At 42.8% G+C, this 13,061-nt stretch overlaps 1 protein-coding gene across 1 annotated transcript in view; it reads right to left on the bottom strand.

Moving 5' to 3' along the window:
- Positions 1 to 13,061, bottom strand: part of LOC139549657 (ventricular zone-expressed PH domain-containing protein-like) — a 139,451-nt gene that overhangs the window by 8,195 nt on the left and 118,195 nt on the right. Inside the window, exon 9 of the mRNA XM_071360324.1 lies at positions 12,717 to 12,853. Coding sequence (XP_071216425.1) covers positions 12,717 to 12,853 — 137 coding nt within the window. The remainder of the gene's footprint in view (positions 1 to 12,716; positions 12,854 to 13,061) is intronic.

The raw sequence follows: 13,061 nt of genomic DNA, 5'->3' as shown, positions 1-13,061 counted from the left end.
TCGTTCAGTCTTTTTGTTGTGTATCTATGGACGCGACCCAGTCGTTCATCCTAAATGTTCCATTGTCATACTGGCTGGCAATGTTCGTATCCCTTGCTTGCTAGCTAACTTACAATCATGTCAAACGTCAAAAATAATAACAACAGTAGCTGCATATGCATTTGTTTAAAAACCTCTACAGGATCGATGTCCCCCCTCCCCCCACGGGATGGTTGAGCTAACGTGCGCTAATGTGATTAGCATGAGGTTGTAAGTAACAAATACATTTCCCAGGACATAGACATATCTAATATGGGCAGAAAGCTTAAATTCTTGTTAATCTAACTGCACTGTCCAATTTACAGTAGCTATTACAGTGAAAGAATACCATGCTATTGTTTGAGGAGAGTGCACTGTTATGAACTTGAAAATTTATCAATAAACCAATTAGGCACATTTGGGTAGAATTGATAGAACACTTTGAACAGAAATGCAATGGTTCATTGGATCAGTCTAAAACTTTGCACATACACTGCCATCTAATGGCCTAAATTGCGCCTAAATAATACATTGTGGCCTTTCTCTTGCATTTCAAAGATGATGAAAAAATATGTTTTGTATTATCTTTTAACAGTGTGCAATGTGTTATATTCTCCTACATTAATTTCACAATGAGCTAATGAGGCGTGATTTCACCTGGCATAGAAAATGTGCTCTCTCATCAGGACACTGTTGTTCAGAGGAACTAGCCAACAACACAGCTAACACAATCACTTCAAACTGAAGGTGTAAAGACTGCAAACTAGCTTTACTTCATTTCGTTTTACGTTTTCCATAAACATTATGCCAGCTGATTCATGATTTTGACTGGCTGAGAAACGCTGCCTGTCTGTCTCGTCCCGACTCCCGACACGTTCATTACTATTGGACAGCTGGAGATCGAATTTGAATATTGAAACAATGTTGCAAATGTCGGAGAGACAGACAGCAAGGTTTATACAAATCACCGCTGTTGAAAAATAAATGTTAGTCTAAAAGAGATAATGTCTAGATGCTTTTTAGAGTGGAGATCAAGTTTATAAATTGCCTGGCTGGGCTGATGAGACAGTGGATTGCGCAGTCAGACGGAACAGAGTAAATAGACATTTTAACAGCATAGATTTAGCCAGTGGTAACTTGTGGAATAGACACCGGCTGGAATGCGCTTTTAACCAATCAGCATTCAGGATTAGACCCACCCGTTGTATAATGTTGAACAGCTGCCTTGGGGCTGTTATAGGCGACGTGTTGCTTGATGCCAAATATTTCAGTGACAAAGTAAAATGTTGCTAGGATTTGTTACAACAGTAAATTAGCACAAAACATCAACTTTTATGGTCCTCTTGCAAAGATCCATTGCTGTAAGCTGCACATGTATGCAGTAAGACAAGAGGGTGTTTTACTGTCTCCGTCCTTATATAAGGGAGGAAATGAAATCCTTCAGCCCATAAGCACTTCCTCTAATGTTCTACCCCTTAGGACAGCTACATCTTTCTGACTTGTGTAGGTGGAATGTGTATGTGTGTATGTGTGTGTGTGTGGGTAAGTGTGTGTGTGTGTGTGTGTGTGTGTGTGTGTGTGTGTGTGTGTGTGTGTGTGTGTGTGTGTGTGTGTGTGTGTGTGTGTGTGTGTGTGTGTGTGTGTGTGTGTGTGTGTGTGTGTGTGTGTGTGTGTGTGTGTGTGTGTGTGTGTGTGTGTGTGTGTGTGTATATGTGTGATACACCACAGCCAAATCCTTAGGGATCATAAGGTCACATAGCGAGCGCTAGGCTATATGGTATTCTCTATAGACCTTTACTCACATCCTTAGACCCCTCTAGTCAGCCATAGTTCTGTAGTCTGCGTGTGTTGTATGTGTGTGTGCTGTGTGTGTGATCTCCATAGACTTGCCCACATCCTTACCTCCCTGGCTGTCTGTGTGGAGGGCCTTCTGTTAGCTACAGTGGTTAAGCTACTCATGTATTCTCACACAGGTTAAAGGAGAACTCAATATACTCCTTGGCCCTGTTCCATTTCGGCCCCTCGCCACGTCCTCTAGTTCCTATTGCATGTGTGTCCTAAGGATCGGTTCAATAAAAACAGTATTTTATGGCTCGACTTTGGGGAAGCGGTTAGGTAAAGGACTAGGGGCTAGCGGCTGAAATGGAACAGGGGTGAGGTTGCACTGAGGTGGCTTATGATGAGCTCTCTCTCTCTCTCTCTCTCTCTCTCTCTCTCTCTCTCTCTCTCTCTCTCTCTCTCTCTCTCTCTCTCTCTGACTCACTCACTCACTCATTCACTCACTCACTCACTCACTCACTCACTCACTCACTCACTCACTCACTCACTCACTCACTCACTCACTCACTCACTCTCTCTCTCTCTCTCTCTCTCTCTCTGTCTCTCTCTCTCTCTCTCTCTCTCTCTCTCTGTCTCTCTCTCTCTCTCTCTGTCTCTCTCTCTCTCTTTCTCTCTCTCTCTCTCTCTCACGCTCTCTCTCTCTTGTTCTCTCTCTCTCTCTCCCACTCTCTCTCTCTCTATCTCTCTCTCACTCTCTTGCACTCTCTCTCGCTCGCTCTCTCGCTCTCTCTCTCGCTCTCTCGCTCTCTCTCGCTCTCTCTCTCTCGCTCTCTCGCTCTCTCTCTCTCTCGCTCCCTCTCTCTCTCGCTCCCTCTCTCTCTCGCTCCCTCTCTCTTTCGCTCCTTCTCTCTCTCGCTCGCTGTCTCTCTCGCTGTCTCTCTCGCTGTCTCTCTCGCTGTCTCTCTCTCTCGCTGTCTCTCTCTCTCGCTGTCTCTCTCTCGCGCTCTCTCTCTTTCTTGTTCTCTCTCTCTCTTGCGCTCTCTCTCGCTCTCTCTTTCTCTTTTGCTCTCTCTCTCTCTCTCTCTCTCTCTCTCTCTCTCTCTCTCTCTCTCTCTCTCTCTCTCTCTCTCTCTCTCTCTCTCTCTTTCATTCAACAAAGCAACACACACAGGATGAGTTGCCTTGCCAAGAAGAGGACCTTGAGGTAGTTTGGCAGCAAGTTCTGTCTGGTCCCAATTAGGAGGACCGTTTTTGGGAAAGACAAAGGATTCTGGAATCATCAGTGGGGTTGGACAGTGGCAGACAGAACCCGGGAACAAAAGAGATTACAGGAAATGCCAACATCTGATGACCAGTGATGGTGGCCAATGTCAACAACCAGCAGTAGTGTACAGGTCAAAAGGTCAAGAAACCAACAGAACACATGGCTAAGCTCTGTTCCATCCTCTGTGTATCAAAAGCATATTGCTTAGTTATGATACAAACTGCATAAAATCCTTTCAGACCAACAGAAGCGCCTAGTGGTATAGGTTAGGGGTATAGGTTAGGGGTATAGGTTAGGGGTATAGGTTAGGGTATAGGTTAGGGGTATAGGTTAGGGGTATAGGTTAGGGGTATAGGTTAGGGTATAGGTTAGGGTATAGGTTAGGTGTATAGGTTAGGGGTATAGGTTAGGGGTATAGGTTAGGGGTATAGGTTAGGGGTATAGGTTAGGGGTATAGGTTAGGTTATAGGTTAGGGTATAGGTTAGGGGTATAGGTCAGGGGTATATGTCAAATTAGGGGTATAGGTTAGGGGTATACGTTAAGGGATAGGTTAGGGTATAGTTTAGGGTATAGGTCAGGGGTATAGGTTAGGGGGATAAGTTAGGGTATAAGTTAGGGGTATAGATTAGGGTATAGGGTAGGGGTATAGGGTTGGGTAAAGGTTAGGGTATAGGTTTGGGTATAGGTTAGGGTATAGTTTAGGGGTATAGGTTAGGGGTATAGGTTAGGGGTTGATATGGAACTGAGTCATTGGCACGGTAAGATTGAGTTGAGAAAACAAGAGACAAAGGGAGGGTCCAATTTGTGGCTTTAAACAGCTGTGGTGAGGGAGGAACTGTTGGTTAAATTACAATGTAGATTGTCTTGGGCAAGAGAGCTCAATTTCACTTATCCTTTCAACCATTTACATTTGTTCCCCAATGTCTCAATATTTGTCAAAGCCTGGGGAATACAAAGCAGAGTTTTGAATTGAAGAAGTCAGAAAGTCCTCAGAAGATCTGTCCACTTTTCCACCCTGGTCTCTCTCTCTCTCTCTCTCTCTCTCTCTCTCTCTCTCTCTCTCTCTCTCTCTCTCTCTCTCTCTCTCTCTCTCTCTCTCTCTCTCTCTCTCTCTCTCTCTCTCTCTCTCTCTCTCTCTCTCTCTCTCTCTCTCTCTCTCTCTCTCTCTCTCTCTCTCTCTCTCTCTCTCTCTCTCTCTCAATTCAATTCAATTCAATTCAATTCAATTCAAGGGGCTTTATTGGCATGGGAAACATGTGTTAACATTGCCAAAGCAAGTGAGGTAGATAATATACAAAGGTGAAATAAACAATAAAAATTAACAGTAAACATTACACATACAGAAGTTTCAAAACAATAAAGACATTACAAATGTCATATTATATATATACAGTGTTGTAACAATGTACAAATGGTTAAAGCACACAAGTTAAAATAAATAAACATAAATATGGGTTGTATTTACAATGGTGTTTGTTCTTCACTGGTTGCCCTTTTCTTGTGGCAACAGGTCACACATCTTGCTGCTGTGATGGCACACTGTGGAATTTCACCCAGTAGATATGGGAGTTTATCAAAATTGGATTTGTTTTCGAATTCTTTGTGGATCTGTGTAATCTGAGGGAAATATGTCTCTCTAATATGGTCATACATTGGGCAGGAGGTTAGGAAGTGCAGCTCAGTTTCCACCTCATTTTGTGGGCAGTGAGCACATAGCCTGTCTTCTCTTGAGAGCCATGTCTGCCTACGGCGGCCTTTCTCAATAGCAAGGCTATGCTCACTGAGTCTGTACATAGTCAAAGCTTTCCTTAAGTTTGGGTCAGTCACAGTGGTCAGGTATTCTGCCACTGTGTACTCTCTGTTTAGGGCCAAATAGCATTCTAGTTTGCTCTGTTTTTTTGTTAATTCTTTCCAATGTGTCAAGTAATTATCTTTTTGTTTTCTCATGATTTGGTTGGGTCTAATTGTGCTGTTGTCCTGGGGCTCTGTGGGGTGTGTTTGTGTTTGTGAACAGAGCCCTAGGACCAGCTTGCTTAGGGGACTCTTCTCCAGGTTCATCTCTCTGTAGGTGATGGCTTTGTTATGGAAGGTTTGGGAATCGCTTCCTTTTAGGTGGTTGTAGAATTTAACGGCTCTTTTCTGGATTTTGATAATTAGTGGGTATCGGCCTAATTCTGCTCTGCATGCATTATTTGGTGTTCTACGTTGTACACGGAGGATATTTTTGCAGAATTCTGCATGCAGAGTCTCAATTTGGTGTTTGTCCCATTTTGTGAAATCTTGGTTGGTGAGCGGACCCCAGACCTCACAACCATAAAGGGCAATGGGCTCTATGACTGATTCAAGTATTTTTAGCCAGATCCTAATTGGTATGTTGAAATTTATGTTCCTTTTGATGGCATAGAATGCCCTTCTTGCCTTGTCTCTCAGATCGTTCACAGCTCTGTGGAAGCTACCTGTGGTGCTGATGTTTAGGCCGAGGTATGTATAGTTTTTTGTGTGCTCTAGGGCAACGGTGTCTAGATGGAATTTGTGGTCCTGGCGACTGGACCTTTTTTGGAACACCATTATTTTGGTCTTACTGAGATTTACTGTCAGGGCCCAGGTCTGACAGAATCTGTGCAGAAGATCTAGGTGCTGCTGTAGGCCCTCCTTGGTTGGTGACAGAAGCACCAGATCATCAGCAAACAGTAGACATTTGACTTCGGATTCTAGTAGGGTGAGACCGGGTGCTGCAGACTGTTCTAGTGCCCGCGCCAATTCGTTGATATATATGTTGAAGAGGGTGGGGCTTAAGCTGCATCCCTGTCTCACCCCACGACCCTGTGTGAAGAAATGTGTGTGTTTTTTGCCAATTTTAACCGCACACTTGTTGTTTGTGTACATGGATTTTATGATGTCGTATGTTTTTCCCCCAACACCACTTTCCATCAATTTGTATAGCAGACCCTCATGCCAAATTGAGTCGAAGGCTTTTTTGAAATCAACAATGCATGAGAAGACTTTGCCTTTGTTTTGGTTTGTTTGGTTGTCAATTAGGGTGTGTAGGGTGAATACATGGTCTGTTGTACGGTAATTTGGTAAAAAGCCAATTTGACATTTGCTCAGTACATTGTTTTCGTTGAGGAAATGTACGAGTCTGCTGTTAATGATAATGCAGAGTATTTTCCCAAGGTTACTGTTGACGCATATTCCACGGTAGTTATTGGGGTCAAATTTGTCTCCACTTTTGTGGATTGGGGTGATCAGTCCTTGGTTCCAAATATTGGGGAAGATGCCAGAGCTAAGGACGATGTTAAAGAGTTTTAATATAGCCAATTGGAATTTGTTGTCTGTATATTTGATCATTTCATTAAGGATACCATCAACACCACAGGCCTTTTTGGGTTGGAGGGTTTTTATTTCACAAAGCAACACACACAGGATGAGTTGCCTTGCCAAGAAGAGGACCTTGAGGTAGTTTGGCAGCAGATTCTGTCTGGTCCCAATAAGGAGGACCGTTTTTGGGAAAGACAAAGGATTCTGGAATCATCAGTGAGGTTGGAAAGTGGCAGACAGAACCCGGGAACAAAAGAGATTACAGGAAATGTCAATATCTGATGATCAGTGATGGTGGCCAAGGTCAACAACCAGCAGTAGTGTACAAGTCAAAACGGTCAAGAAACCAACAGACCACATGGTCAAGTTCCACACCCACCCTCTGTGGATCAGAACCATATTGCTTAGTTATGATACAAACTGTATCAAATCCTTTCAGACCAACAGAAGTGCCTAATGGTATAGGTTAGGGTATAAATTAGGGGTATAGGTTAAGGGTATAGGCTAGGGGTATAGGTTAGGGTATATGTTAGGGGTATAGGTTAGGGTACAGGTTAGGGATATAGTTTAGGGTATAGGTTAGGGTATAGGTTAGGGGTATAGGTTAGGGGTATAGGTTAGGGGTATAGGTTAGGGATATAGGTTAGTGGTATAGGTTAGGGTATAGGTTAGGGGTATAGGTTAGAGATATAGGCTAGAGTATAGGTTAGGGATATAGGTTAGTGGTATAGGTTAGGGTATAGGTTAGGGGTAAAGGACAGGGGTATAGGTTAGGGATATAGGTTAGGGGTATAGGCTAGAGTATAGGTTAGAGATATAGGTTAGGGGTATAGGTTACGGTATAGTTTAGGGGTATAGGTTAGGGGTATAGGTTAGGGGTATAGTTTAGTGGTATAGGTTTAGGGGTATAGGCTAGAGTATAGGTTAGGGATATAGGTTAGGGGTAAAGGTTAGGGTATAGGTTAGGGGTATAGGTTAGGGATATAGGATAGGGGTATAGGTTAGGGATATAGGTTAGTGGTATAGGTTAGGGTATAGGTTAGGGGTATAGGTTAGGGATATAGGATAGGGGTATAGGCTAGAGTATAGGTTAGGGTATAGGTTAGGGGTATAGGCTAGAGTATAGGTTAGGGATATAGGATAGGGGTATAGGCTAGAGTATAGGTTAGGGTATAGGTTAGGGGTATAGACTAGAGTATAGGTTAGGGATATAGGTTAGGGGTATAGGTTACGGTATAGTTTAGTGGTATAGGTTAGGGATATAGGTTAGGGGTATAGGTCAGGGGAATAGGTCAAGGGAATATGTTAGGGTATAGGCTAGGGGTATAGTTTAGTGGTATAGGTTAGAGTATAGGTTAGGGGTATAGGTTAGGGGTATAGGTCAGGGGAATAGGTTAGGGTATAGGTTAGGGGTATAGTTTAGTGGTATAGGTTAGAGTATAGGTTAGGGGTATAGGTCAGGGGAATAGGTCAGGGGAATAGGTTAGGGTATAGGTTAGGGGTATAGTTTAGTGGTATAGGTTAGAGTATAGGTTAGGGGTATAGGTTAGGGGTATAGGTCAGGGGAATAGGTTAGGGTATAGGTTAGGGGTATAGGTTAGGATATAGGTTAGGGGTATAGGTTAGGGGTATAGGTCAGGGGAATAGGTTAGGGTATAGGTTAGGGGTATAGGTTAGGATATAGGTTAGGGGTATAGGTCAGGGGAATAGGTCAGGGGAATAGGTTAGGGTATAGGTTAGGGGTATAGTTTAGTGGTATAGGTTAGAGTATAGGTTAGGGATATAGGTTAGGGGTATAGGTTAGGGGTATAGTTTAGTGGTATAGGTTATGGTATAGGTTAGGGGTATAGGTTAGGGGTATAGGTTACGGTATAGTTTAGGGGTATAGTTTAGTGGTATAGGTTAGGGTATAGGTTAGGGGTATAGGTAAGTGGTATAGTTTAGGGGTATAGTTTAGTGGTATAGGTTAGGGTATAGGTTAGGGGTATAGGTTACGGTATAGTTTAGGGGTATAGTTTAGTGGTATAAGTTAGGGTATAGGTTAGGGGGGTATATGTTAGGGGTATTGGTTATGGGTATAGTTTATGTGTATAGGTAAGGGTATAGGTTAGGGGTATAGGTTAGGGGTATAGGTTAGGGGTATAGGTTAGGGGTATATGTTACGGTATAGTTTAGTGGTATATATTAGGGTATAAGGTAGGGTATAGGTTTGGGGGGTATACGTTAGGGGTATAGTATAGGGTATAGATTAGGGTTTCTCTCTGTGTCCTGTTTAATGGTATCTCTCTCTCTCTCTGTGTGTCCTGTTTAACAACATTGACTAACAATAAGCTCTCTCACCTAATCACTTCTCAATGACACACACACCACACACTACACACACCAACACTACCCACACACCAACACTACACACACACACCAACACTACCTACACACCAACACTACACACACACACCAACACTACACACACCAACACTACACACACCAACACTACACACACCAACACTACCCACACACCAACACTACACACACACACACCAACACTACACACACCAACACTACACACACCAACACTACCCACACACCAACACTACACACACACACACACCAACACTACACACACTAACACTACACACACCAACACTACACACACACACCAACACTACACACACACACACCAACACTACACACACCAACACTACACACACCAACACTACCCACACACCAACACTACACACACCAACACTACACACACCAACACTACCCACACACCAACACTACACACACACACACCAACACTACACACACACACACACACACCAACACTACACACACCAACACTACACACACCAACACTACACACACACACCAACACTACACACACACACCAACACTACACACACACACACCAACACTACACACACACACACCAACACTACACACACCAACACAACACACACCAACGCTACCCACACACCAACACTACACACACCAACACTACACACACCAACACTACCCACACACCAACACTACCCACACACCAACAGCACGATACAACAGATCAGCTCTAATTACATTGTGGCTGAAGTTGAATGAGCACTGTGTGTTTTTCCATCATAATAAAGGTGTGTTTGGCACATGATGATGACTCATGGGCTTTCTGATGACTACGTGACCTCAACACGTTGTTTTACGGTCCTGTTTTCTCAATGGTTCTGATTAGGCAACACTTTTTCCTTTGCACAATAATTATTTCTGCTGTCAAGTCCAATGACCTTAAACCAAGTTCTGCCTCAAAGTAAGTCAGAATCAAACACTGATTAGGAGGGATTTGTATCGTTAAAACACAGTGGAGAGCTTCCTCGTCTTCACACACACACACACACACACACACACACACACACACACACACACACACACACACACACACACACACACACACACACACACACACACACACACACACAACATCATGCATGAACACACACACACACAAACTGAGATATTAAAGGGAAGAATGACTGAGGTATTACAGGGAAGAATGACTGAGCTATTAAAGGGAAGAATGACTGAGGTATTAAAGGGAATGACAGCCATTACAGGGAAGAATGACTGAGTTATTACAGGGAAGAATGACTGAGGTATTAAAGGGAATGACAGCTATTACATGGAAGAATGACTGAGGTATTAAAGGGAATGACAGCTATTACTGGGAAGAATGACTGAGGTATTAAAGGGAATGACAGCTATTACAGGGAAGAATGACTGAGGTATTAAAGGGAATGACTGAGGTATTAAAGGGAATGACAGCTATCACAGGGAAGAATGACTGAGTTATTAAAGGGAATGACTGAGGTATTAAAGGGAATGACAGCTATTACAGGGAAGAATGACTGAGGTATTAAAGGGAATGACTGAGTTATTAAAGGGAATGACAGCTATTACAGGGAAGAATGACTGAGGTATTAAAGGGAATGACTGAGTTATTAAAGGGAATGACAGCTATCACAGGGAAGAATGACTGAGGTATTAAAGGGAATGACAGCTATCACAGGGAAGAATGACTGAGGTATTAAAGGGAATGACTGAGGTATTAAAGGGAATGACAGATATTACAGGGAAGAATGACTGAGCTATTAAAGGGAATGACAGCTATTACAGGGAAGAATGACTGAGCTATTAAAGGGAATGACAGTTATTACAGGGAAAAATGACTGAGCTATTAAAGGGAATGACAGCTATTACAGGGAAGAATGACTGAGCTATTAAAGGGAATGACAGCTATTACAGGGAAGAATGACTGAGCTATTAAAGGGAATGACAGCTATTACAGGGAAGAATGACTGAGCTATTAAAGGGAATGACAGCTATTACAGGGAAGAATGACTGAGCTATTAAAAGGAATGACAGCTATTACAGGGAATGACTGAGTTATTAAAGGGAAGAATGACTGAGGTATTAAAGGGAATGACTGAGTTATTAAAGGGAATGACAGTTATTAAAGGGAATGACAGTTAATAAAGGGAAGAATGACTGAGTTATTACAGGGAAGAATGACTGAGTTATTAAAGGGAATGACAGCGTTGTTAAAGGGAATGACAGCTATTAAAGGGAAGAATGACCTAGGTATTAAAGGGAATGACTGAGCTATTAAAGGGAATGACAGTTATTAAAGGGAGAATGACTCAAGAAGTTGCAGCATCATACTCTGATCCTGGGCGTCACCCATTGATTAATAGCGGGCCAAACGTATAACTCATAGTATGTCTTCTACTAAGGCTCAATACTGGGGCCAAAGTTATTACAATCATCTCTAGTGGATTCCCCAGATAGAAATTAGGCCTTGTCACGAGATGGGGACTCCACTGTTTCACCCAACATCACATCATGATTCAATTAAAAAGTAGAAAAGGAAAACACATAATGACAGGGAGTCCAGTGACTAGTTTGTTTGTGCCTTCCTTGGAGGGATGTAAATGTGTACGTGTGTGTTTTGAAAATGATTTCTGTCTACGTAAGGGTCTATTTGAAGTGTTCCCCTGTGTATATGCAGTGGTGGAAAAAGTACCCAACTGTCATACTTGAGTAAAAGTATAGATATCGTAATAGAAAGTTACTCAAGTAAAAATGAAAGTTACAGAGTAAAATACTACTTGAGTAAAAGTCTAAAAGTGTTTGGTTCTAAATATACTTAAGTATCAAAAGTAAAACTATAAATATTTTTCAAATTCCTTATATTAAGCAAAGTAGACGGCACCATTTAATTGTTTTAAAAATCTACTGATAGCCAGGGGCACACTCCAATACTCAGACATCATTACTGATAGCCAGGGACACACTCCAACACTCAGACATCATTACAGATAGCCAGGGACACACTCCAACACTCAGACATCATTACTGATAGCCAGGGGCACACTCCAACACTCAGACATCATTACTGATAGCCAGGTGCACACTCCAACACTCAGACATCATTTACAGATAGCCAGGGGTACACTCCAACACTCAGACATCATTACTGATAGCCAGGGGCACACTCCAACACTCAGACATCATTACTGATAGCCAGGGGCACACTCCAACACTCAGACATCATTACTGATAGCCAGGGGCACACTCCAACACTCAGACATCATTACTGATAGCCAGGGGCACACTCCCACACTCAGACATCATTACAGATAGCCAGGGGAACACTCCAACACTCAGACATTATTACAGATAACCAGGGACACACTCCAACACTCAGACATCATTACAGATAGCCAGGGACACACTCCAACACTCAGACATCATTACAGATAGCCAGGGACACACTCCAACACTCAGACATCATTACAGATAGCCAGGGACACACTCCAACACTCAGACATCATTACAGATAGCCAGGGACACACTCCAACACTCAGACATCATTACTGATAGCCAGGGGCACACTCCCACACTCAGACATCATTACAGATAGCCAGGGGGCACACTCCAACACTCAGACATCATTTACAAATGAAGCATGTGTGTTTAGTGAGTCTGCCAGATCAGAGGCATTTTCCTGTCCTACTAAATGTAATGAGTACTTTTGGGTGTCAAGGAAAATGCATGGATTAAAAAGTACATTATATTGTTTAGGAATGTAGTGAAGTAAAAGTAAAAGTTGTCAAAAATATAAATAGTAATGTAAAGTACAAATACCCCCCAAAACTACTTAAATAGTACTTGAAAGTATTTCTACTCAAGTACTTTATGCCACTTTGTATATGATATGATATACTTTATTGTTCCTGAGGGGACATTTGACTTGAACAGCTAAAGTCTATGTGTGAAAGGGATACATACTGATTTTCCCTTCCGGAAGAGGAGCTGGTTTCCTGCCAGGGTGAAGTAGCGAGTCTTCCAGCGTTTGATGAACTTCCAGCGAACCTGCTTCTCCTTCAGTTTCCCCTCTATCAGCGGCTGGCCATCCTCGTTCACCACTGGAGAGACCAATCAAAACAACGCTCAATCAGCTGTGATCCATCTCCACTCAATGTTACCACCTGCTAATGGAGTGTATGTAGCCATGTGGGAAACAAACCCACAAGCACCCGGCCCCAACGTGGGAATCAAACCCACAAGCACCCGGCCCCAACGTGGGAATGAAACCCACAAGCACCCTGCTCCAATGTGGGAAAAAAAACCACA

Source organism: Salvelinus alpinus, chromosome 22 (assembly GCF_045679555.1).
Source record: "Salvelinus alpinus chromosome 22, SLU_Salpinus.1, whole genome shotgun sequence".
NCBI classification, from domain to species: domain Eukaryota; kingdom Metazoa; phylum Chordata; class Actinopteri; order Salmoniformes; family Salmonidae; genus Salvelinus; species Salvelinus alpinus.
Note: the sequence above shows the minus strand (reverse complement) of the source record. Positions and strands in the feature narration are given on the sequence as shown.